Below are 26,594 nucleotides of genomic sequence, written 5' to 3' on the forward strand. Positions count from 1 at the left end.
TTTCCCCTTGTAGATGGCAATTTGCATACAAATACGAGTTCAAAATTGCCTGAGGGGCCCCCTTCTCACAAATGAATGCAAGGCATTTCCATTTTTCATGCCAGAGTGAACACTGGTCTAAAAACTGATCTAGTACAAAACATTTCTTCAAATGCAATCCAGCAAAGGATGGGTAATAACAAACCTAGAGTTTCTCAATACCTGGCAAACAAATACATACTAATAAAATTGTGTTTGTTTTGTTTGTCATGCACTTGTTTGTTTCTATCTTGCCGGAACCATAGACTCGCAAAATAAATTCCTCATCAATTATACTTCCTTCATTCCTCAATAGTCTGTTGCATGACTCTAATGATTACAGCCAGCAGAACATGACGTGGTGTTCTACCTATTGCACCATTTGTACATATAAATTATGAGGGAAGTGCAGCGATCAAGGAATTTTACAATTATGCTGCAACAAAGGGATGCCTACTGATAAAAAAAAAAAAATCAAACAAAATGCTTACTTCCTGAAGTCCTAAGACCTCACAAACTTCTGCTCTGGATTTCTTCAGTAACTTCAAATCAAAGGATATGTTTTTTCCCTATTAAAACATTACAAAAAACCCCATAATTTAACTTGCATTCAAACAAGAAGAGATAAATTTTGCAGCAATACCACATCACTGCATGTGTACCAACACTATTAAACTCAGAAAATCTGCTAAGTTTCAGTGAATTACTGTCATGCCAATGAACAGCAGCTTGAATGACATAAATACTCCATCATCTATATTTCACTGCTTTCACTCAAGAATAGCCAGTTCTCTGCATGAGTCATCCCTTTAACTCCACAAGAAGGCATGAGACAGAGACGCCTAGCCTTTTTTAACACCAGAGCCGACGCCCTTTTACAAACTTTGTCTAGATGCAGCTCTACGATTACACGAAAGTGACAAGAAAGAGACAAGATGAAGAGAAAGAGAGGAATTCCGTGGAGAAATAGTCGGCAGGTGCATCTGCCGGGGTTGACAACACCCCCGATGCTGCGATGTCAGATTGCCATGGCGATGTGATTGCCTCCCGGGGGGATGAAATATGCGTGGGGGCAAATCTGGGCACACACACACAAACTCCTCGGAGCTGCCTTTGATTTAAAATAGAGCAGACATGCCAGCAAAGGAATAATGCACCCTGGGCATTGCATGGAAATGACCCAAAGTATACAAAGCAAAACAGGCAAAAATTCATTGCAGAATTTGTCGTTGTTTTTGTTTCATATGACCCAAAGCATATGAAGCAAAACTGCTTCGTAGTTTTGCAGATTCTGCACAGGAGGTTCCTCTGCCAAACTATGGATGCATTTTATCAACTCACTTCTGGCACAGAATTTAAGGTTTCCAAACAACTTTTAGGGAGTTTTTAGCAGTTGATAAATGCAAAACTGTTTTGATTAGATAGAGTTAGAAACACATTTCTGAAATGATGAACAAAAGTGTGATTGCATAAATGCAAAGTTGTTTTGAAATGTATTCATAGCTCAGACCTGCCCACGCCAATCACTGCCAACTACACATCTCCACTCCTCGGGTCAAACTGCGCAATGGAGCTGGGCTGTGACAAGGCCTCCCCATCGACGCATGACGTGAGAGTTGACAAACCCAACAACTTGAGAAATGACATCCGCAAGGCATTTGCAAATGCATTTAGCTAGCTGGTATGGAAAGGAAAGTTGATAAACACTGCCTACAATGTATCATGTCATGTCCCAACCACAGAACAGAAACGTCTCCCTGATTTCTGAATAACATGGGCCCATTGAAATGCATTATACAACAAACAGGTATCTCTCCCTTGATTGCCCTTTGGAACTTCCTTGATTTTGATGCGCAGTTGTTGGCAGCCCAGATACGGCTCTATCACACTATCATTCTTTCTCGGTGTATTTGAAGGCGCTGTGTCAAGGGTATGATGTTTGAAGAAGATAATCCAGCATGTGTCAGTGTCACAAAGCACAACTGGTTCAAGGGCAGATTGATCTTGTTCTTGTTTACACCGTATGTGAGAATATACAAATTTTTCCCCTGCTGTGTGGCTGCAGCTCAAGTGAAAACACTTGTTTTATGCTTGTACATGTTTTAAGTGCATGCACTGTATTTTTTTTTTTACTGAGACATGAATAAGAACAGGGGAGTGATGAAATGAAACATTGATTATTAAAGTCAAATACATTACTGTCCATACCCTACACTATTTCTTAAGAGTGAGTAGGAGAGGGGTAAGAAAGGTTGGGAGATTTTTCAAAGAATGTTTACATTTTCATTGTCTGCAACAATTGGTTCAAAATGTTGCTGATATTCACCATGTGATGCATCTTCCTACATGGTTTCTTTGGCTAAAACTTCACTGTATTTCACAGTAAAGTTAATTTCAGGATGTAATAATTGCCCATGCACCTACAAACACATGTATCCTCTGCCCTCTACTTTTAAGGTCAGTTTCACAAAAAAACAAAACAAAACAAAACTCATGGAAAACAATTCCCGGCCAATATTCTTCTCATTACCAGAAATTGCTTGGGTTTCTATATAAGAACAAATATTTTACGATGCGAATTCATTGAATAACCATCCATACATGACTTTGTAATGTCTGCAACATACATGTATAAAAAGAGCAGGGAAAACAACAACTAAAAAAAAAACCACACAAACTTAATGGTCACTTACGATTCAGGTCAACCAGAAGGAGTTCATTGACCTCGTAGTAGTTGAGGCTCTTGGAGTAGTCGATGTCCTCGTCGGGCTTCTTGACGAGGCGCAGCCTTGGGTCGTTGGCCCCGACGACGGCCAGCTCCTCGTAGACCTGGGGCAGGAATTCCTGGATGGGCTTCTCTGGGTTGACTCGGAGCAGGGCCTTGTGGTTTTTACCGGACAGCACCGTCAGTCGGATGGTTTGCTGCGAACAAATCGGGAGAACGATGATCGAAATTCATTATGATACACTCTTCTTTCTTTACAAATTGCAATCAATTACATACATGCCACAGTTGTCCTGAAATACATCTCAAATTGATACTGATATGTATATAAAATCTTTGTGCTTTGAGTGCACTTTGAATAAAAAATATCATAACATTGAATACACTCATGTCTACAGTCCTCGGTACAGAAAGGGTTAACGTCAAATAGAGGAGACATACCGGTATTCCTCCTCTATTGGACGTAAACCCTTTCTGTCATCACATGACATACAATGTACAAGTGTCAATGCACAACATGTATGACATACAGTATGTTTCAAGGTAAAATATGACACTTGGGACTTGGGAACTTGGGAGAGCTACACTGAATTGACGGCCAGCGCATGCGCACACAAACATCTTATCCGTTCATGTATTTGAAATTTGTTCGCATGTGATGTGTGCGCATGCGCTGACCGTAGTAATCAGTGCATGTAGCTCTCCCGAGGTCCTCTCGACCGAGTCACATTCAGTCATCAATTCGAACAGAAAGGGACTATCGGCAGAACCAAACGTTGCCCGAAGCCTGTTTTCAATACTTCAACTTAATTGGTAAGTCTTCAAATTGAAGAATTTTTTGGATATTAAGTTGATATCTACCCGCGATACTAAATCTGTCATGATCCTGAATGCTACAATGCGAAGCCCCATAACGCTATGCGTATGGGGCTGCTGGTTGCAGTTAACTGCATGATTACTAAGAAATGACAGCATTTTGGGGCGAGTAAGTCTCACAGTGTTAGTTATATGAAAAGTACTTTAACCTGAAACACAGAAATTCAGGGAAACTTTTGAGGTACCAAAACTTTTTATTATCTTTAAAGGCACATGGTCCCGGTGGTTTAGTCAAAATGCGTACGCGGGCGCACAGCGCAAGTTTCCTATAGACCCCTACGCTATCGACTCCTCTTTTACCTGGATAGTGCTAACGCTTTGGCCCATTTCCCCCGAGCCCGAAGAAGTCCGATCCACTGTAGTCAGTGATCCGATCACAGTTCGGCTCATGATGCAGCTGAGGGGGATGACAGCTTTAACAAACTTCTTTTGTGATGTCATAATAAGAAGCATATATGCACGCACCCTGGCATTACTACAGACAGCGTGATGCGCAGAGAAGACAATGAAGGCAACGTTACTAATAGCAACACCTACGCGCTTTACTCTTGATGACAGCTCAACTTCCGCAATCTTCGTATCAATGCTAACGGTGATTGGCAGTATCATCAACAGTGCCCTCTACACTACCGAGACTATGCGCCTTTAAACCACTGTATTAAAGAAAGTTTAGCATGCAATATCTCAACTTTTATTTTTCTGGTACCAAGAATGGGTAATGTCTTTATTAAACAGTAATCACTCAGCCTATCTTACATATGACCATGATCACATCTACAACACAAAAAGACAACTCTCAATTGTCACAAATCAACAAATCAAATGTGATGAGGATTTGGGAAGTGATTTGCTATTTGGTTAAACCTCTCACAAATTCATGATCAGTAAAGTTGACAGTGAGTTCTTCACAACAAGAGTTGAACAAACATTCTCAAGGAAAGGTTATTTCAGCTCATTCAACAATAATAACTACACCTGAGATAAACCTGATTTATGCATCCTACTACATCAGGAGAATATGAGTTATAATTCCTTTCATGCATTTGTTTACAGAAGTTGGATCAAATGTGGGTCTCCTTTTTTTTAGGGGGGTATTCTTAGCATGTCATTATTCATTAAGGCTTATCAGGCAAGTTGTTGTGCAGGGTATTAATTTTTGATTTAAAAAAAACTCCACAAATTGCTCTAAATCCTCCTGGTCAACACTTCGTTCTAAGAATCAAAGATCACTATTTAAGCAATTGCACGAAAAACCTGGCAGCTAATCATCGGAAATGCACTAGGTGTAATACAGCACTTTATAATAACAAATGAAAACCTGGAAATGCTTTACCCGGTGTGGCAAGTGAACGAGGCCCCGCGTGATTAAGTTGCTACAAGAGCAAAGATGATCCATTGTTCACTGATGAATCTGTATATACATGTACGCACGGTATCCTCTCTATGGTATCCTCAAGTACATACAAATCGATTACAAGGTGGTAATGGTACACGGCACATGTCAAGATCACTTCAGTATGCACTCCCAAAAAAATTTAGGTTCTCTTCTCGATGACCGCGGTGAGAAAAGCCGCAAAACGTTTCGAGGGAAAACGTTTTCCATTAATCACTGGCGTATCAAATGTTGGTGTAATCAGGGCATCTTGCTGATACCCGCGACTTCGCGCAAGCCGCAGCTCAAATTCAGACCTCCTCCCAAAGAATCCCTTAATCCCATGAGGGATTACCAGGGTCTATAAAAAGGACAAGTGTTTTGTGAGTTCTAGCAGACTTAAAGGGAGCTCTATAGATTATCATTCTTATGAGACAAAATAAAAAAATCCAAATCTCTTGTGATGCATAATGATGCTATCTCTTCTTACATGACTCTACATACATAATCATTGCAGACTGTATTGCTCATAAGCATGTCTAAGCTGTTCAGCACAAGACTTTTCACACAAATTTTTCCTCATTCTTTTTGAATTTTAACACTACCCTTTCAGTGTCTTCCATGATGATTGAAATCATCAATCAATTTTGACTGAATATGATTATGATTTCCTGGAATGCCAAATGTGATCATTTAGCAGATGTATTAAACCCTTTGTGTCCTTTGAGTGTTGATTGACACAGAAAACCCCATAGCATTGTGCGCACTGTCCAAAGTCCCTGGCGCAAAAAGAGCTAAAGGGATCTTTTTTTTTCCAGAGAGCCAAATATACTTTAAATGAAATAAGTCACAATAAAGACAAGACTTCCCCTGAAAGTTTGTGAAAGTTTTGGAGATCTGGAACACAATTCAGTATCATTTCATCAAGATAGTAAAACAAGTCTAGTGGTTTCTTTTTCTCTCTCTCTCTCTCTCTTTAGAACACTAATCAAGACACAAGACTTGAAGGATAAACGGGGACAACTTTCTTCTGTTTAACATCTCAAAAACTCTGCACATGAAAACTCGCTTAAAAAAATTGCAAGCAGGTTGCATACTACATGTAGGCCTACAACACTGTATGCCTGCATTGCATGCTTCATGTGATTAATTCTGGACATGGTGGGCAAAATGAAAAATCTCTCTGACAACAAAAAGTTCAAGTCAGAAATAGATGATGTACGATCTCAGTAATTAATGCAAAAGAAGCAAATTTTGTGTGTGGGTTTTTTTTTTTACTTACATTGTATTTGGAAATGAAAGTTTGTCTGAGGTCACTTTATTATTTGCAAACATCATTACGGAAGAAAAGGCATGGGATATTGTACTAAAAAAACATGACAGTCTGATTGTTTTTCATTTTTGGAACGTGCTACATCATGCATGAATATTCTAGTTATTTACTGCTTCAGGTTTCTTGCCCCAGGAGAAATACATATAAAACCAGTTAACTCTTGATGATTGACTAATAACTGCATTTAACAGGAAAAAATGCATGATAAATAGAGATTATCAAATATCTGCCTATCTTATGAAATTCCGCAACAGAAAAACAAATAAGAATTAAACTGGAAAGATATCTTTAGCATTCTCTGGGATAAGCTTTTCAAGGTTATCATCCATTTTCTTTTAACAGCCTGTCGAATGAGATGCATTGAAATGCAGAAGACCTTCACATAGGTCACACTGGTGTAGAACCACCACAGCAGTTTTTCTGATAATAGCCCATATCATTCAACCGCATCATCGTTAAAAAAACAAACAGTTCTAGCTGGCTGTAGAGTACCCTTTGACCATTACAGTAACTTTATAGTGTACTCTAACTGACTTTACTACACAAAGCATGCTTATGACAAAAATAAACAGCCAACCACACAAACAAAGTCAATGCAAACAATAAAGCGCACACACACACACACACACACACACACACACACAAAGAAATTACACAGAGAAACTAGAGCCACAGAAATGGAAAATTGATAATGACTGCAATAGTATTAGCCCTCATTATGGGAACAAAGCTAAAAAAAAAAGCCTACTAAAAAACAGACAAAATACAAGCTACTATCTATGTGTAAATGTAGACGAAAAAGAGCAATACAAAGGAGAAAAGGAACAAGAATAGGGAGGAAAAAAGAGAGAAGATGGAAATATTGATGATGATGGTGATGGTGATGATGACGATAATGATGATGATGATGATGATGATGATGATGAGGAGGAGGAGGAGGAGGAGGAGGAGGATGGTGATGATGATTATGATGGTGATGATAATGATGATGATGATGATGATGATGGTGATGGCGATGATGGCGATGGCGGTGATGATGATGGTGATGGTGATGATGATGATGATGGCGGTGGCAATGAAAATGATGATGGTGATGATGATAATGATGATGGTGATGGTGATGATGATGATGATGATGATGATGGTGATGATGATGATGACAATGGTGATGATGATGATGATGATGATAAGGAGGAAGAGGAAGACGAAAAGAATGAAAAACAAAGAATGAAGAAATGAAGAGGAAGAGTGTGGAAAAGTTAAAAAAAAAGATGAAGATAAAAAAATACAGAAAGGAGACAAAAGATGATGGTGACTGCAGAAAAGGAAGGAAAGAAGGACAAAACCCCAAACACCACAAAGGGACAAAAAAGCACTTGGAGGAAGAGGTCCCCAGACTCACCTCAAACTGAGTAGCTTTTCTCTTCTCTGATCCCTTGAGGGACTGGATCTCCCCTCGGCTCAACTTGGGAACGATCTGAAGCTTTGTGGTGTCCAGCTCACCTATCCTCTGACTGGCTTTGAACTGAAATGTCAATGTAGAAAGGAAAAGAATAAGAATATAATGAACATAAAAAGAAATAGCACATAATGATAAACCAACGAGCTTCAAAGGAAGACAATGCTCTCATTTAACCCGTTCCATGCTGAATTCTGAAATCCCCATAGACCTAATACACAGGCCACAAGGTTCCCGTATAGAACGGGTTAATAATTTTCTGTGAGGGCAGGCCAGACAAGCTGAACCCCAGGAGTTTAAAATATTTCCCCCCCTGCATTCACATGAACTTTCATTCATTGGCTATTACTTCAGCATTAATATACATGCCTATATCACTGAACTTTATAAAAATACAGAAATGCAAGATTAAAATAACCTTTAAAAATGTAATGCTCTGGTAAATGACAGCTCTCTTTTCATCAGGGCTTTCACAAGTGGAAACCTCACAATTCTCTCCATAATTTTCATCAATATTTGTATTCACTGCGTACTCTAAAATCCACACTGCCCCTTTGTTTTGTTTTTTGGTCTTATTGGGTATTGAGCAAATATTGGTCTAGTGACTGCTATCACAGATATATATTATATCACAGATAATATACATACAGTAGAATAGCATTCATTAAACTGGATTTCCCCTGCTAAGCTTGTGTTGAACTTGTATCAGGTGAAAGGCAAACACAAAACCAAGGTAGGTAAACCAAAAGGGCTTTTAGACTGACAAACAGAACTCGTTGGTAATCACGTTTCTATGGCACACTCATTAACATTTTTAGAACAATGCTCCTCTTCTCCAAAAGTGTCCTGGGGGGTGTTTCATAAAGCTGTTCGTAAAGTTACGAATGACTTACGAGTAACTGGTGATCAGTTCTTATGCTGAATTATGGAAATTCTGATAAGTATAGCACATCAGAACTGATCACCAGTCGCTCGTAAGTCGTTCGTAACTTTACAAACAGCTTTATGAAACACCCCCCAGCTGTCTTGTCCCTCTCGCATGTCATAATATATATCATGAAAAGGGGTGTAATATGGTTCTAGAAGCTGGCACAGAATCAAGAAACTCTTCTTCAAAGTACTGTAAAGCAAGATGTTTATGTGGCATGAAATTTTCGCAAATTTGAGGTGATAATCTTTTTCGCGGCATGAAATTTTCGTGAGTTGCCACTGGCATTCAAGGCAGACAGTATTGACCGATTCGGGTTCGTTGAGGGCAGCAGACAATTTGTGGCACTGGGCGCAGTCATTACCTCAAATTGCGGTGTCCCAGCCGACCCCCCCCCCCTCTCCCCCACCCCCCGGGCAACATATTTATTGCGCACTTGTAACAAAGGTTCGCACACTAAGCAAGCATTCGCGCACTCAGTACGAGACGCCTATTGGCTAAAGCAACCATGCATCAGTTTTTCATTCCGTGCGCGTGCTAATGTAGGGAGAGGGGTGGGGAAGTGGGAGGGGGGGTCGGCTGGGACACCGCAGTAATGGCGCTGCCCATGCCGATAATACACAAAGCGCGTCACAGAATCGGTCAATACACAAGAACTTTCGTGTGCACTTAATTTTGCAAATCTTAACTCTTGCCAAATTTGTGAAATTAAAATGCATGCAAACATTTCAGTTTTAAAGGGAAGATAAACCCTAAGAACAATGTGGATTGAGTAAAAGCAGCTACATTAGTAGAACATATCAGTGAAAGTTTGAAGAAAATCAGACAATTGATGCAGAAGTTATGAATTTTTAAAGTTTTGGTGTTGGAACCGCTGGAAGAGGAGACTACGAGTAGTTATGACGTATGAGTGGACAACAATACAAAGGAAATATAAAGAAAATTCTACAACAATCCATTTTTCATGAAAATTACAAATTCTGTCAACTTGATACTGACATATATTAAGGGTAGCAATGATTCCCCCTGCTTCCTGAAAGCGGTTAGTCAAGTGATCTTTCATAATGCTAGAAAAATGAATTTTTGTTGAATTTCCTTTATATTCTCTTTGTATTGTTGTCCTCTCATACGTCATAACCTCTAGTAGTCTCCTCATCCAGCGGTTCCAACACCAAAACTTTAAAAATTCATAACTTTTGCATCGATTGTCCGATTTTTCTCAAACTTTCACTGATATTTTCTACTTATGTTGCTGGTTTTACTCAATCCACATTGCTCTTTGGGTTTACCTTCCCTTTAACAGTAGCCACTTCTTTACTCTCCCAATTCTAAGCGTATCATAAATTGTATTACCGTAAATCATTCCACTGTGGAAGGCATTGTGGCAAAAAAAAAGAACTATTATAAACAAGATCATCATTTTCTGGGTAAAATAGCCACTGATTTACAGTCACTGGGGATGGATTATACAAAGACATTCACGAAAAAAAGTAGAGAAATGGAGGAGAACAACTGAGAGAGATAGAGAGAGAGGGAGAGAGAGATGAAAACTGATAAGCCATGGCAACCAGTATGTGGGTTTTTGTAGCCAGGGGCAGCATTTCAGAAATACCTCAAGAAGTGAGAGATGGGGTAGGAATATATATATATATATATATATATATATATATATAATATTATATATATATATTATATATATATATATATATATATTTTTTTTTTTTTTGGGGGGGGGGGGGGGTGTGGTGGGGAAGGGTTCAAAGGTCACTCAGTCAGTTACCTGTGAGATGTCGGTCCTGCTGGCACTGCTGGGAATGATCACATGACCCGTGGGGTTCAATTTGTTCTTGGCTGCAATCATGACCACAAGGTCCATCATTTGTAATCTGGTCAAGAAAAATCAATTAAAAAATATGGGGAAAACCGTGCACATATTAGGAGGTGAAATGGGTGATGCAGGGAAATGACATCAAATCAAGCTACTCGGGTTAAAATCAGCCAAAATAAAGAATGCAAGAAAGCCAGTAACATCCAATCATATGAGACTATCATCTTTCATGTTTGAGTGTTTCATTACCCAGGTACCTGATCTTTTGAAAAATTGCATTACTACCTTTGATATATTCCTAACCCTAACTTGCAGATTTTGAAAAAAAAAATTGTATGGGTCAAACATCCCCCCCCCCCCCCCCCCCCCATTCTGTCCCAAGACCCTCAGGTATATTATACACCGGCACCTTTGGTATCAGGAACATAAATAAATAAGAGATTTTTCCAGGGTCATCACGCTTTACAGCTAGCTGCGTTCTTTGTATCAATCCATGCAAAACCACCTAACATTCCATAAAGGAAAATACAATTTATGATGCTCTTTACTTTGTGATAAGTTGGTATCAGTAACAGTTAATGTATCATGAAACCAAAAGATCCACTAGTTTCCTCATATTTTCGTACAATGTATGTATTTCCTTTGGTTGTTTGGTTTTTTTTTCGGGGAAAAGAACTGCACACACCAAAAATGAAATGAATAGTTCAATTTATTTTACTCACAGCTGGCTGAAACAGTTATACCTTTCTTTCTATCATAAGACACTATTCATGTCTTACAGCATCACTTAATTCTTTTGTGTTTTTAAATCAATTCCCCTCAAAAAAAAAATAAAACAAACAAAAAACAAAACAAAACAAAACACATAGCTGCCATTACAGATTGAGAGGGATTAGAGTATAAAAATCCTTCATGTCAGGGAGTAAAATTACTTCTGGGGCCCATTCTCCAACCGAGGTCACATTATTTTAAGGACGCTAAAAAAACAATTGAATGTTGTTTTGCAGAAATCACTGGTGTGCACAATTTCCAATTCACTCCTTAGGCCTATACAAGGTTTCAGGTCTAGAGACCTGTTCAATATTGAGCACCACAGCGCCAGTGGGATAAAGGGTTTCAAAAAGCGTGAAATATAGTATTAAGAAAATGAGTTCACAGTGCTCAGTTCATGCAGGTTACAATCTTCGTGCATATAACGGTAAGAACATGAACCTAACAGAAAATGGGCAAACTCATCACTGGTCTTTCAGACTTATCAATCAAACCGATGGAGCTTAATGCCACCATCTGAGCAGAGATCACTGCAAGGGTCAGAGTGCATGAGGGTAAAGACATGGTGCAACTTTTTGGCCTCTACTCCTAGTTTAACAGAGTGTTTGTGATTTAAGGGCTGTGTCCAGCTATGGATTTGTTCAGAAGCAAAGATCTTACTGCAACATTCAAAAGTTACCTGCACTTTGAACTAAATGAAAAGACAACTAATCCGCAGAATGGAAATATTGTGGCTTTTGATGTTCTAACACACTCCAAACTTTTTTTTTCTTTTTTTTTACAAACAAATCTGCACAGAACAATCAACAATTATTCACAAAAGGTAATCATGAAAGATAACTATTACATATTCAATGTCATTAAAAACTGTAATACAGTGAACATCCCATTTCATCACAGCTTTTTAAATGATTATTTGTAGGTTTGGCCACTTACACCCATTGTTTACTTGACCTCAAAAGTTGTTCACAAAGTTCACACGAACTTGAAAATCATGAAGGGAATGAGTTAGAATGTCATTACAAATGTTTAAATTGTATCATCATTATCATATCATATCAATATCCCAATTTATTGCTATTAGTATTACTGACATCCTACTACATATGACAAAAATCCCAGAATAAATATTCTAACAGGATCAAAACACTGTTTGTAGGTAAACAAACAAACGAACAAACAAACAAATAAAAAAAATCCAACAATTATGTCACCAACACTTGGCCTATCATGACTGCACATCATTTCACTTTGTTGTGGTTTTGATTAGGTATGCTTCATTTACATGATATATTTTCATCTTCACTTTTCTTACAACCAATATGGTGCATTACAATTTATGTATGCATCATAATAAGCTGACCATCAAACTTGAGTTTATGAAATGACTTCAAATCAAAATCAAAGAATTCATTGCAGTCTGTCACTCACTTGTCATCAACTGTTGCTGTGACGGTGTTGCCACTGGGCAACGTGATTTCTAGGGATCGCTGCCCTGGACCCCTGGGGATTTCCCCACTTCCCGTCGAGGTGTGGCTGATGGCCGGTGAGGGCGGGGCACCATTGGACTTGGTGGAGCCATTGCTGGACTGCGCCGGGGTGGGGCCCGGAGCAGGAGGGGGCTTGGTGGCATTAGGCGGGGGCGGGGTGGTCTTGAAAGACTTCTTGGTCCTGCAGAGAATGATGAGAAAACATAACAAGAATCAAAGTCTTAGGTATTACAAAAATAATTGGAAATGCCTGATATGTAAGTTTGGAAATCGTAATTGAAATATGGGGAACTTCAAATGCGATTACCTCAAAATATAACTCTTACGTGAAATTTGCATGTAATGGTTTGAATGACCGCCGACGACATGAAGTGTGCATTAACAATAATACATCAACCAGTTCTTAAATTAAGTAAGAGAGATGGAAATAAAAAACAAAAAATAAAAATAGGGGACATGAAGAGGGAGGGGTGAATTGAATGAGAATATATTCAGGCACCTAAAATTCACCATTTTTTGAACTGAACAGATGTGCACTGCAGCCAACATGATTGGAGAGAAAGAAAGCCAGAACTTTAGATGATAATTTAAATCTACAGTAGTGATCAACATTTTTCTGATTCAAACAAAAGCAATGCAAGGCCTGTGACATTGAAATTTCTATGCTGCATCTGCGTTCTGTCTTTCCGTCACTGCAAGCACCTGGTAATAACAAATATATTTGGTCTGTACTACTTAGTGTACTGTGTACCATGCTAAAACTACTGCACAGACATTACAATCTAGACAGAATACATACATTGACTTATTTTTATATACATTTTACAATCTAGATGTAAGGCATACATTGTGTTAAATTGCACATGAATGATCAACTGATCTCAATGACACTAAAGAAGAAAAAAAAAATAACATTGTCGCCAAACCTGACACCGAAGTTTATAATTCCCTGGCACCAAGGCACAGGTATATTCACTCCTGCCCTAGCTATATTCAGTTTGCATACGTACTGTCAAAAAAGTGAAAAAAAAAATGAACAGAGTTGTTCATTTACTAGGTCCCTTGTAACAAACCTCAGGGGATCTCAGAGGTGTAATACAATGACCTTTGAACCTGGTGCTAGCAAGTGAATGGCAAAGCTACACACTTCACTTTACAATCGATAATCTGTGCAAACCTTAAATTTCTGAGATAAACCAGTTTCATGGTGTCGTGGCACAAGAGCAAGAGCTCTCATTTGCCTGTTCTCAGTCCATACCCACACTTTCCATACAGGTGTACTATCAAATACACCAGCAATAACACACAACCTGGCTTGTCATGAACAAGTGCTACATGTTATGTACACCTACAATATTCACTTAAAGGCACTGTTCAAAGAATTGGTTGTGGCCCAATTAAAAAAAAAAAACCTTGGTTTTCAGTTCTTACCAGAGTTTTTCTCTTTTTCAATGTACCATTTACACTGCAAGATAAAAACAGAAACTTTCTGTTTGGGGGTTGTTTTTCTTTTCTTTTCTTTTTTTTTCTTTTTTTTGGCAGGAAATGCACATGCGGAAAGGCAGATAACATTAATCATGTCTCGTGGTACCTTGAGTAACTATTTCCAAGTCAGCGTCTCAAACAAGTCAACATCTCATGCAAGGTTACTCATTTGATATCGAAAAAAATAATCATGAATTTATCTTTTATGGCCTCATACAGCAACAAGGACAGTCTCATAAAATCTTCTTGGATGCATGTTTGTCATCTTTGTCTGAAGAGCACTTTCACATTCATGTAAAATGTTCAGATCTAATTCTGTCTATCTGTCAATACCAATCCCCACCCCACAAAAACACTCTGTACAATAACACGTGTTTCCTTCCGTAACTTAGTAATCATTACACATCATCATTTAATTTGCAGCCCATGTATACTCGTAAAATGACAGTGTAGTATAGTTGGAGTGTCAACAGACTGCATCCAACAGAATTCATGAATTCGGAAGAAATTATAAAAAAAAAGGAAGGGCAAAATCATGAATGTGGCTTCAATGACTTTGAGCTAGCATGACAACAGTTACACCAGTTTTAATGCTGGTTTTAAGGTGACTTAAAGTTCACATTTTATAGGGAGCAGAAACACTGTAAGTATCTCCATTACATTTACTGTTATTGCTGCTTGCGAGGACATGATATGAAGAGACTACAGTATAATTTTCTTGAATCGATAGGATTTTTTTTTTTCTTGGAAGCACAAATATTCATCCCAGCCTTGAACATTCTCATGAAAAGTTATGAAGGAAATCAATTATAAATGCTTTTCCATGTAATTTGTCACTCTGTGTATTTTGAAATAATTGTCGTACATTGTTATTCTGTTGCAGGGCCCCCAAGAATAAAAGTGTATATAAAACCACAGATGGGGCTAACCTTGGTAAAAAAAAAAATACTGTTAAATAGGCCTATACAGACAGATAAATACAGAAATAAATTATATTATGACACACTTTGCAGAAGAAAAACAAAAGCAAGCAAATGGATGACTACAGTATACCAATGATCACTTGTATGATGCACACAACAAGCTACATATAAATATTGTCATCTAATAATTACTTTGAATGACAGCAAGATACTTATGGAAGGAAAGTGATAGGCTGCCCAGACCGTTTAAGACTTATTAGAAAAACATAACATCACAGTCACACTATCTGAATCCACAGTTCAGAAGTATCAACGGGAATGTAATCCCATGATGATCATACATTTTTGGGCATTAATATATCCCATAATTTTGCTCATATTGTATTGTAATCAATCTGTTTTTCACTTTCCAGTATTAAGTCATGCAATTAAATATGGCCTACAGTTGTTTTGGTTTTTTTATCTATGGTTATTGATATTGCAGAGTAAAACAATAAATGGATTAGTATAAATTAAAAAAAAAAATCCCTGAAAACACACATGCAGGCCGGCTTTTGGTTCCCCCAAGCCAAAAAAAACAAACAAAAAAAAAAACTGATAAACAAAAGCAAAAACACTTGAACATCATGGAAGTACTCTGAAGAACCAGACAAAGCAATACATATCACTACGAAAAGTTATATGAACAATATTACTCAGCTCGATTTGTGGTCTTGACCGGGCTTCTGTATAGGCCTACACCACACCACTGAGACTGATCGTCCTACAATTTCATACGTGGTTAAATTTGCAATCACGGAGTGCAGTCATGAACAGAAAATGTACATGCAAGCACATTGCACTTTTATGTCTGCCTGATCAAAGTTAATATTTCTGCATGTTGTTAAATTTGCAAAGAGCACCTGACTTGCAAAATTCGTGAAAATAAAAACCCTGCGAAGTATATGGCATACATGTACATTATGTATATATACAATTGTCTATGCCATATATTTCACAGAGTTAGATATCATCTGCGAACCTTCTAGCAGCGGATATCAATCATTACCTCACATGTAGCATCACGAGTGATTTTGAAAATCATTATGATACACTGTTCTAGACAGTATACAACTACAGTCGACCTTGCTTAAGTCAACCTTGCACAAGTCGAATAATCACCAAAGTCGAAGGTCTTTTCAAGTCCTCTTCTATTCATATTCTTTTGATTTTAATTCCTCATAAGTCGAATATTCTCTAAGTCAAACTATTTCTTCAGTCCAAATAGATTTGACTAATAAAGGCATAAGATTGACTGCAGTTGTAGGTACAGTCACCACAAGAGCATTCTAGGATCTCTCAGCTCAGCCCATATAGTTCTACAGAAGTTTGTGGTTCCCAAACAATTCATGTACACTATGCCGCGTCAGCTATGGCATTCAATGCAATATCATTGTTTGTCCCACCATTCTACTGACAAAGGTATGTAGAGTTTCTACTGAAAGCAGAAAAGACACATTCCCTCATCACACCCTCCCCCAATCTCCAATGACCCACTGGACACAAAACAATCATCCAGCTTGGTCCAGAAGATTTAACCGCTTGGGGGTGGGGAGGGGAGGAATTAAAGGTCACAAGAACAGAGAGATTCCTACCATGGGTGCATTATATATATACCGACCTTGAAGTTGAAAAGCAGCATGCACAACAGGACATGATTCCAATTCAACCGACTCTTGCACGTTTTCCTTCAGACATTCCAGATGAAATCACTACGCCTGTCTCAAGCATGGAGCACTGGTATCATAAAACATATCACTGCATGACATATATATTACAAGTTTCCACCAGGGGCACAGTAGCAAGATCGAGACTGGGGAAAGAAAAAAAACAAATCTTTCACGAAGATGTAAACTTTCCGTCTCTGGCATGGACGATGACTCAGAGCAATGAGAGAGAAAGGGAGAGAGATAGGGAATAAAAAAGTGATCTAAACTATCCTCTAGGATTCTTTCCAGTTGGAGCAATGATGATAATCACATCGGATGTCCGAATATTCCTCAGAGCCGGTCACAAACATTCACTGACAACTTGACTCGTACGGACAGAGTGCTCTTCTAAAGTTTCCCTGCTACGTGTTTTGGCCACCGCAGAGTGCCAGAGTTTCTATACCCCCTCTCTCCTCTGTAGCTTCTCTCTTCTCATTCGACGCAGAGCAACATGACACCTGAATCTCGGAGACATTCCGTGCCCTACTGGTAGGCGGGTGCCAGATCACTTGCTACTACAAAGCGACCCCACCACGCTAGGGTGTACTGTATACTGTAATGTGCATTGTAAACAGCTCAGTGAAGCCCCACTCTCTAATCTTCACTTCACCACACATTCCAGTGGTCCGTGTGCCGCATTCTCCCTCCGCAGCAGTAATAGCTACTACATACCTGCCGTACCCTGGTCCACAGTGTACACCCTAACTGAAGAGAAGGTGGGGGGGGGGGGGGGGGTCTGTACTTCATAGCACAAGAATAGACCCACAACAATAATACTCGAAGAGAGACTCTGCAGGGACAATTGGCACACTGTTGGGAATTGAAAGGACAGCTCGTAGTCTTGTTTGCCACAAAAAGGACCAATGGGGAGGGGTGAAAGGGGACTATATGGAGGGGGCGGTGGTGATTCACGGGATATGAATGGGAAACAGCCATTGACCCACTGGTGTATGAAACTGGTCAAGGGGGATCAACGGAATACAGCAGGACCGAAGTATAGACTCCGTTGTTTGGATCCTCTTTGGCTCAAAGTCAGCTTCTACCAAATAATCTCTTCCCCTTTTTCTTTCTAATCTCAGAGCATTTTTTTTTTCTCCAACAAGATTCAATGCCAACAACAATGATTGCTAAACAATACCCAGGTCGGGTGACCTCCACGATTTGCCTTCTTGTCCACGCCCCTTCACCAGAGGCAAATCTGGACTGTTTGATGAGCGACTAACTATTTACCGAGCAAAGACAAGTCCCATGGCAAGCAAATGGTGTGTGAGAGAAAAGTGTAGGTAAATTTCTGCATCACTACCAGAAGTGCAAATAGTGCCCCAGAGCCTCGTTTAACCCCCACCCCCCCCCCCAAAAAAAAAAAAAAAATTGTCATTTATCTTTAGAGTGTTCATGCTTTTGTCACAGTAGAAGTACAATATAAAAACAGATGGCTTGGTAATGTTGTATTTCACTGGCATCCATTCTCTGTCAGAGATTTCTTACTTCTTTCTTTATAGACTACTGTAAACCAGAATTGAAAACTGCTTATCCAATGGTGGCGAGCCAATGGAGTATTAATGGAGTCAAAAGGGGCCTGAGCTTATGATCCTAGCAGAATCTTCGTCAGAGGCAAAATTTGCCTCTGACGAAGATTCTGCTAGGATCGAAAGCTCAACCAGAAACATTCACAGCATGAAACTTTCACGAATTGGAGCCATTGGCCTTCACACATCATGAAACTTTTGCAAAACACCAATGGCATTCAATACAACTGTGTACATACACACATTTGCATGCATTGCACCTTTCAATTTGCAAGTCTTGGCTCCTTGTGAAATTTCCAAAAGTTTCATGTACATGAAAATATCTAGTTATCCATTATTATTAGTCATAATTATTCAGTATCTGTATCATTATCAGGCCGCCAGGAATAAGACTCTAGTACCAGGTACATTATTTCTTCTTCCTTCAACTTCTTTCTACACAGGTGATTTTGCTTTCTCAGTCTCAAAATGATTTGAGAGACCTGTGCTATTCAGATAAAAAAGGAAAGTCAATATGAAACTTATATACGGTACATACTTTCAAATTCTATATTTCTTCCTTTTCCTATCACAGTTTCATATTCTATCACTGAGTGTTAGACCCATATTATAATGTGCTGTCTTATCATTCTGTTCTTCCAGTGTAAATGCTACAACTACACTTGCACAGACACAGAAATGAAATAGACCTCAAACTTCTTAAACTGAACATATAATGCAGCAAATGTGTATATTTTTATGAAGTTTAATGCATTCTACTCTTCAAAAATAAGAAGATATGCTTTGCGAAAAAATACAATAAGTTTTTCTCCAAATGCAGCTTAGAATGCTTGGCAATTTCAATTTCTCAATTCTTGGTCAACATATTTGCTTCTGCCTTCAAAATATGTTTTGATTGTTTTTTCAAGTGAATACTAGTTTTTGTCTGTTTGTTTCCTATTCAATTGCTGTTGTTCTTACTTTTCATTTATTTAACTGTTTATTCATTTATACATTTGTTTATTATTATTATTATTATTATTATTAGTATTAGTATTATTATCATTATTATTATTGTTATCATTATCATTATTATCATTATTACTATTATCATTATTAGCCATGATGGAAATGACATGTATATGCAACACTCAAAGTCATGATCTTTGGGGAAATAAGTCATTGGAGGGTGATACTGCCTTTTCAAATAACCCACGGTATACCTTATCTAGCTACAATAGCTGCATAGGAAATGATTCATTGACATTTAAGGTGTGTTTATGCTCAATTTGCGAAGGCAGAATCAGCGTTTTGAAAAGCCGATTCAAAATGCTGATTCAAAACGCCGTTCACGGGAGCACTGTTTATGCTCACTTTCCTCGAGCCTTGGAAAGAGCGTTCGCCATCGCTTCGCTGACCTCAGCAGAGGCAGGTCAATAGGGGCGTGCGCTTTTTGGAAGTTCTGGCCTGAGCGTGTGCATTGTTCATGTTCCTAGGCATGTCTAATATAATTTCGATTGCGTTACTAATACACACGTACATGAACTGTAGACAATGATGGGAAATATGACTATTTATTTCATCGACAAATTGTTGACAAAATCGGAATGTGTAGTTAACAGTCTCGCGTATCAACTATCATTAATTTCATTTATCTCCTACGTTGTGATACTGCAGTAAGAATATTTTTTCTATAATAAAACTCACACATAACGTACCTTAATTCTGTTTATTTCTGCTTTTGTTACAAACTGTATTGAAAATCAGTCATTTGTGACGACTGTTACTTTGTGTCGTGATCGGTGGCCTGGCCTGGGAGAGCAGCTGGGAAAGACATGTGTATGCACAGTACATGGGAAAATTGCACAGGCCAGGGTAGCTGGCTGGCGGGGCGCGCGCTTTTTTACATGAACCGGAAAGGCGTTTAGATGACGTCACTCTAAATGCGTATAGAAACGCTGTTGCGTTTATGCTTCCCCGTCAAACATGATTAGTCAGAAACGCCGATCGTAAATGCACCTTTTTGTGCGTTTTGGATCTCCATTTTGAATCAGCCTTTCTATCGAGATGAGCATGAACGCAACAGCGTTTTGCACTAATCACGTTTCAAAAGCCTCATTTTGGCCCCCAAAATGGAAGCATAAACGCACCCTTAGTTGTTTCATGTTGAACACTATGATGTGGAGAACTTGTAGAATTTTTTGTTTCAGATATGTACATGTATATAACAATTAGGAAGCAGAGAACACCAACTACCTTGTTTGTACCAAGTATTTTTGTTTTTTCAATATGACTTGTATGTGATTTTTTAAATATATATTTGGAAAATATAACTGAAACAAGGAGAAAAAATAGCCCATGATGGTGAGAAAATTAAGGGTTGTTACTTTGCCTAGTCCCACTTATGTTATATCATACTCTGCTGTTAAAAAGGTAACAAAAATGTAAATTGCTGACTGATTACAGTACAAAATCAAAGTCTAAAGTTTAAAACTTTGTCAAACTAAGAAACTATTCTGGTTCAAAAGCTTTTTATTGACAATAAATCTTGGGATGAGTACATAGACCTCTTGCTGTGTAGACACAAGAGCCATTAACTAAGCTCATTTAAGGCTATTTTGAGAAAAAGACAAAAATCTACCTTTTTCCAGAATGATGAATTTAGATAGGCCTACTTTCACAATGCTATCCTCTACACATTTCCCCATCATTTTGAAGTCCTCTGATCATCTTTTTCTCACTATATAAGATATAATACTGTTGCCCAAGAATCTATATTTTGGTGAATTTGAGCTTTTCCACTGCTAATATCTCTTTCAGCAATATATGTTGCTATATCCCACCATCTACCCCCATCCCAACCCATTTCAAAAGGTATCCCATTTCTGATATAATACTTTAATGTGGTTGGATTATGATTCCGCCATATCATAACAATTTTAGCATCTGACATTCTCAAAAATTCATGAACTCCCTCTAGATCTGCTATTGTGTGCATTGTGGGTGTGAATGTTTGTCCTAGTTCGTGTGCACATCGAAATGATGGGTGTGCTATAATGACCAATCAGTCAACTTTTGATTATAGCGTGAAATGCACTGCTTCCATTGATGATAAGGACTTGGCATTGTAAGAGCCGATAGGTATTCATGGGTTAAAAGAGCTGTATTCACAGCACTACAGTTGGTATTAAAGCTGCATATATCAAACTAGACACCCCAAACCATGAAACACTCAAATGGTATATTTCCTCTTTGAACAATCAATTGGATTTCCTTTATACTACACACAGAAGCCAACCAATTTCAACTAAAGTGGATTTGTGTAACTTTGCAAAAGAATACTTGAAAATGATACAAGAGTTACAACAATGTATTTTCAAATTTTCAAGTCATTTAATATATTACACTTGGGAGCCTTTAAGCAACATTTGAAGAAACAATACAGAAATGCTGACTGAAGTGTTTCAGTGGCTCCTACTGTCACATGAACATTAGGGAACACTATTGTCAGTTGAAAAAATGAATTTCAAAATGATGTAAAGCTACTGACAATATTGTGTGAATGCTATATGATCAGAATGAAAATAGTATGGCTATATTCATTTATATGCAATAAGTACACTAACCTGGACCACATGATAATGTGGGAACTGGCAGTATTATAGCAATCCGAGATTCAGTTGTGGAATATTAGTCACTTCCAAACCTAATTTGCTTGAAAATCCAAATTGGAGCAGAGTTCCGCAACGTCTTTCACAGATATTCCATTGCAAAGTCCTTCAGCAGCATCCTTTGGTTATTCAGTTTGTATTGTGTAGAACGAAAGCAAAGTGGCAAACTTCAGCACATGCATGCGAGGACGTATGCTCTCACGTAATTGCTCAACTTCATCTTTGGGGCCAGAACGGAGCTGGAATTTACTATTATTGTATCACCACCGCAGCCCAAAGCTGTACCCTACCCGCTACCAGCCTGGGAGCTACACCCCAATGTGTCGGCATGCATTCCAAAGCAGCGGTGGCCTTAGAACACGGTGAGGGTCTGAGGAACAGGGCAAGCACGGAAAAACTGCGGGCATACAGTCTGAGGCGATGCAATAAAAACGAGGTATGTATACATCTCCTGGTCTCTTGTTCACTACCTATTGTTCTAGTAGCCTTGATGTGCGATCTCTTCAGAAATTGTTCAAGCGTGAACAAGAAAAAAAAAGAGGTACTAAATACTTCGTGACTGAGTAAGTGTAATTGGAGAGAGAGAGAGAGACGAGGGAAAAAAAATCTGGAACCCAACGGAGGGCTGTGTCTGGCAGTTCAGGCAGTTATAGTAAGAAGAGTAAACAGAATCAAAAGGGGTGGGGAAGAAATCAGATATAACTTTTCAGAGGGTGCAAAGTCTATTGTTGTTAATGGTAATCCATTGAAAAAGACTGAAGTTCAATAAACACAAAACTGGACTAAAAAAAAAAACAAACTTGATGCATTTAGAGCCAAGTCAATGACATTGACACTGACAGGCAAAGAAAAAAAAAGAAACAGTGCGAAATCAAACAGTCTAATGATCGAAGCTGGTTGTTATTTTTTTCTTCTATAAAATGTCTCACTCACTGGCGAGGATAACTATTCTGCAAGCTGATACTCTCCAAATTGTTACATAATAAGCTGGATAGACAAGGATGTATACAGTGAACGACTATCAAGGGGATACTATTTAAATGAAAGCTTAATGTCTTTTGGACTAGAGCACTGAATGCGATTACCTGGCTATCTATAGTATTATGACACTCAAGATCAATGCACTTTGGAATACTTGTGATTACCTGTTTATCGGGACACACACAGTATTAGGGCATATCGTATTTCATCTTTTAAAACGGGATATAACACAGAGGAAATATTCTTTAAGTGACAGTATATATGCTTCCACAAGAAAAGGGTACCCAATATTTGAGAAAGCAAAACCCATACAAAAGAGAAAGCACAAGTAACATCTGCGTAATTTGAATACTTATTACTGCTAATCATCACATAATATACATATCAGAATTGATGATAACAATCATCATAACAATCACAATCATATTAGCAACAAAATATACTACAGATTTCTTTGCCTAACAATATATGACAATGACAATGACAATAATGATCACGATAATTGCGTGATAAGTGAGTTTAATATATAATGCAAGAAATTTCAACATTTTATCTGTGAGTAGTGAATGTCTCCTTGTTAGAAGGCAATGATGGTGTTCTCATACCCATTGAGGATGGACTGATTTTGCTACAACACATGTTTTCCATAGACAGCTGCCAAAGTATTCTCAAGACTCATCTTCAACTGGTATCTGAGCCCTCAATCATGTTAACAAACCATGATTACATTATGAGCTTATGACACCCAACATCACTCCTCCCTGGTAAATCCGAAGAGGTGATTTTGCATGAAAAGGGGGTAGGCAACCACCCCTAATACCTCCCTCTCCACCGGTGGAAGGGAAACAAACATGCCTGCTGAGCACACACCACAGACTCCCATTCACGATAAATTATTGGCATATTTCAACTCTTTTCAAGTGAGCTTGACGTCAATGTGAACCTCCCCTTTAGATCGTGAGAGCAGATAATGGATCCGCGAGCATGACAATGGCTGCTTACAGGAACTGCTGCTGTTGATGATTTCATAATGATAATTGACTTGCAAAAATGACATGCTGTACAAGGAAACTGACTTCGCAAACATGCATTTTTTGTGCCTGTCTCATGTTCAAAGTCGTCAATAGTTATCACTGGCCCAACAGGAAACAAACTACCCCTTTCCCCATAGAAAAGGATAATGAACAAACAAACACACAAATACAAAAGTTGTATATGCCTGTGAAAATCCTTATATCAAATGCAATACAGAGTTGAGAGTTTAGTCGCAAAATGAGTTAACTCCATTCTTGTTAATTTGACATACTTGTGATTAAAGCTGCTAAAACAAAGAAAACAATAAGAAGATATGGGACATTATTAACCATAACTTCACAAGAACATTCCTCATCATGCAACAAGTGAGGTATCATTGGAAAGGTTGAAATACTTTGCTCAATATGATGATGGAATTACTTTAAAATCTTTAAAAGTGGCACTTTCTAGGGACTGTATTATAGTACTGGTTGAGGTGGGGATTCATGTTTTGAATATTCCCAAGAGAGATATTGAGATAACTCTTATGAAATATAAAGAAGATGTCATTTTAAGAAGGATTCAATGTTTATTTGATGAAAATTGGTTTTCAAATGGCTGAGATATCCAAAATAGTGATAATAATGAAAGGCGACAGGCCACGCCTTTTATTAGGATCTCTTTGTTTCACCTTGTTTTCAGATATCTCAGCCATTTTAAAACCGATTTTAATCAAATAAACTTTTGATACCCCTTAGAATTGCATGCTCTTTGACATCTCTTAGCGTGGTTTCTGAATATCTTGCAAAATGCTAAATGATAAATCCTCACCTCAACCAGAACTGTACACACCCTTTAACCCGTTTTGTGATCACACTCTTCATACAGTATAAACCTCAGAAAACACTGCAAAATTACTCAAGTCTGTACCCAACTTTGTAAAGCATCTTGTGGAAGATATTTGCTGATGATTTGCTGAGGTACAGGAAGCAATGTTGCCGACACTTGTTTCCATAGTAAACGAAATATCATCGGGTGGGCAAACAATATACAACAATTTGTGCACTGACACCACAAAACGACAGGTGTCTTGCACCCAATTGTACCCATGAGCAACTTAAACCCATTGAGGACAGGCAGACTTTGCTACAACGCGCATTTCCCATAGACACCTGTCCAAGTATACTCGGGACTAGTCTTCAACGAGTTAAGTAGTGAAACTGCTGGTACAGTAGCAATAAATACACTTGAAGTACCAGTATGTTGGCAAAATCACCTTTGGGAAACGCTCCTGAAAAACTGACAACTGTAAATATGTGTAGTGTGGTGTGATAAGGTTGCCATACCCTAGCCATTCTTTACTTGGAAAAGAAAAAAAAAATGAGGACACCAAATTGGCTAGTTATGATACCAGAGGTAGTAATACTAGTATGCATATAAAGGTTACATTTTTTACAGGGAGAAATCTTTAACAGTCAGTTGAATCGTGTGTTATGAAACCTTCTTGAAACTATATCATTGCTATTACAAACTGTCATGTTGACCTACACAATTGTTGATGCCTGCTGAGAACACTTTGTAAAGTTATGTGGAATTTCAAAAAAAGAAAGAAAGAAAAAAAGAGTTGTTTTTTTCACATGCCTTTCACACAGGGTGCGCAGTGAAAACTATTGTGATCAAAGCTTCGAAAAACAAAAAAGTATTTAACCAATTTTCACATAACGATGCATATTCCAAGCTTTTTTTGTGTGTCCAAACAAAAGAATTAATGGTTTTCGCATCATTTTGCAAAAATAGGTTTTCAAAAACATTAACTTCAGGTGTGTGAATGTGACTACAGGCATAGAACCCTGTGCAAAATGAGAGGGTGTCATCCTTTATACCATGACTATTTTTCCCTCCAGGATTTAAGTTGTCTTACACATGTTGACATTCGGCATCCGAGGCCCGTTTGATCTGCAATTTGAATAAACCCAGGGACTGGATGGCAAAGAACCCCTCCCCCTAACTGCAGATTGCATTACCATTCAGGCATAAGTTCAGCACCACAAAATATGACTTGGTGATGCTACGCTGTATTTCATGATCCATATACTGTACTCTTAGAGTGGAACTTTTTCACAGGTTTGACATTTTAACGCATTTTGCACAATGTGAAGCTAGGATAAAAATCAAAACTCATTAATTTTTTGCTTGATATATGTTATATTGTTTCATATTTGATTTCCCCTTACGAAAAAGTCCTGTGGTACTCCTGTGGTAATTACCACAGGACGGTACCACAGGACAGTACCACAGGAAAGTACCACAGGACAGTACCACAGGACAGTACCACAGGAATTGTCCTGTGGTATTTTGGGACATACCACAGGACAGTACCACAGGAATTCCTGTGGTATTTTGGGACGTACCACAGGGCAGTACCACAGGAAAGTACCACAGGACCGGTACCACAGAACAGTAC

General features: G+C 38.4%; 1 protein-coding gene across 1 annotated transcript in view; it reads right to left on the bottom strand.

Annotated features, from left to right (window-relative positions):
- The window catches only part of LOC139720813 (uncharacterized), an 89,483-nt gene that overhangs the window by 33,480 nt on the left and 29,409 nt on the right, over positions 1 to 26,594 (bottom strand). The window contains exons 3-6 of the mRNA XM_071632149.1: positions 12,742 to 12,981; positions 10,492 to 10,597; positions 7,727 to 7,849; positions 2,712 to 2,940 (exon numbers count right to left, since the gene is read on the bottom strand). Coding sequence (XP_071488250.1) covers positions 2,712 to 2,940; positions 7,727 to 7,849; positions 10,492 to 10,597; positions 12,742 to 12,981 — 698 coding nt within the window. The remainder of the gene's footprint in view (positions 1 to 2,711; positions 2,941 to 7,726; positions 7,850 to 10,491; positions 10,598 to 12,741; positions 12,982 to 26,594) is intronic.

The sequence above is a fragment of the Diadema antillarum genome, unplaced genomic scaffold (genome assembly GCF_040938485.1).
Source record: "Diadema antillarum isolate AM-2024a unplaced genomic scaffold, OU_Dant_1.0 scf00000134, whole genome shotgun sequence".
Lineage (NCBI taxonomy): Eukaryota > Metazoa > Echinodermata > Echinoidea > Diadematoida > Diadematidae > Diadema > Diadema antillarum.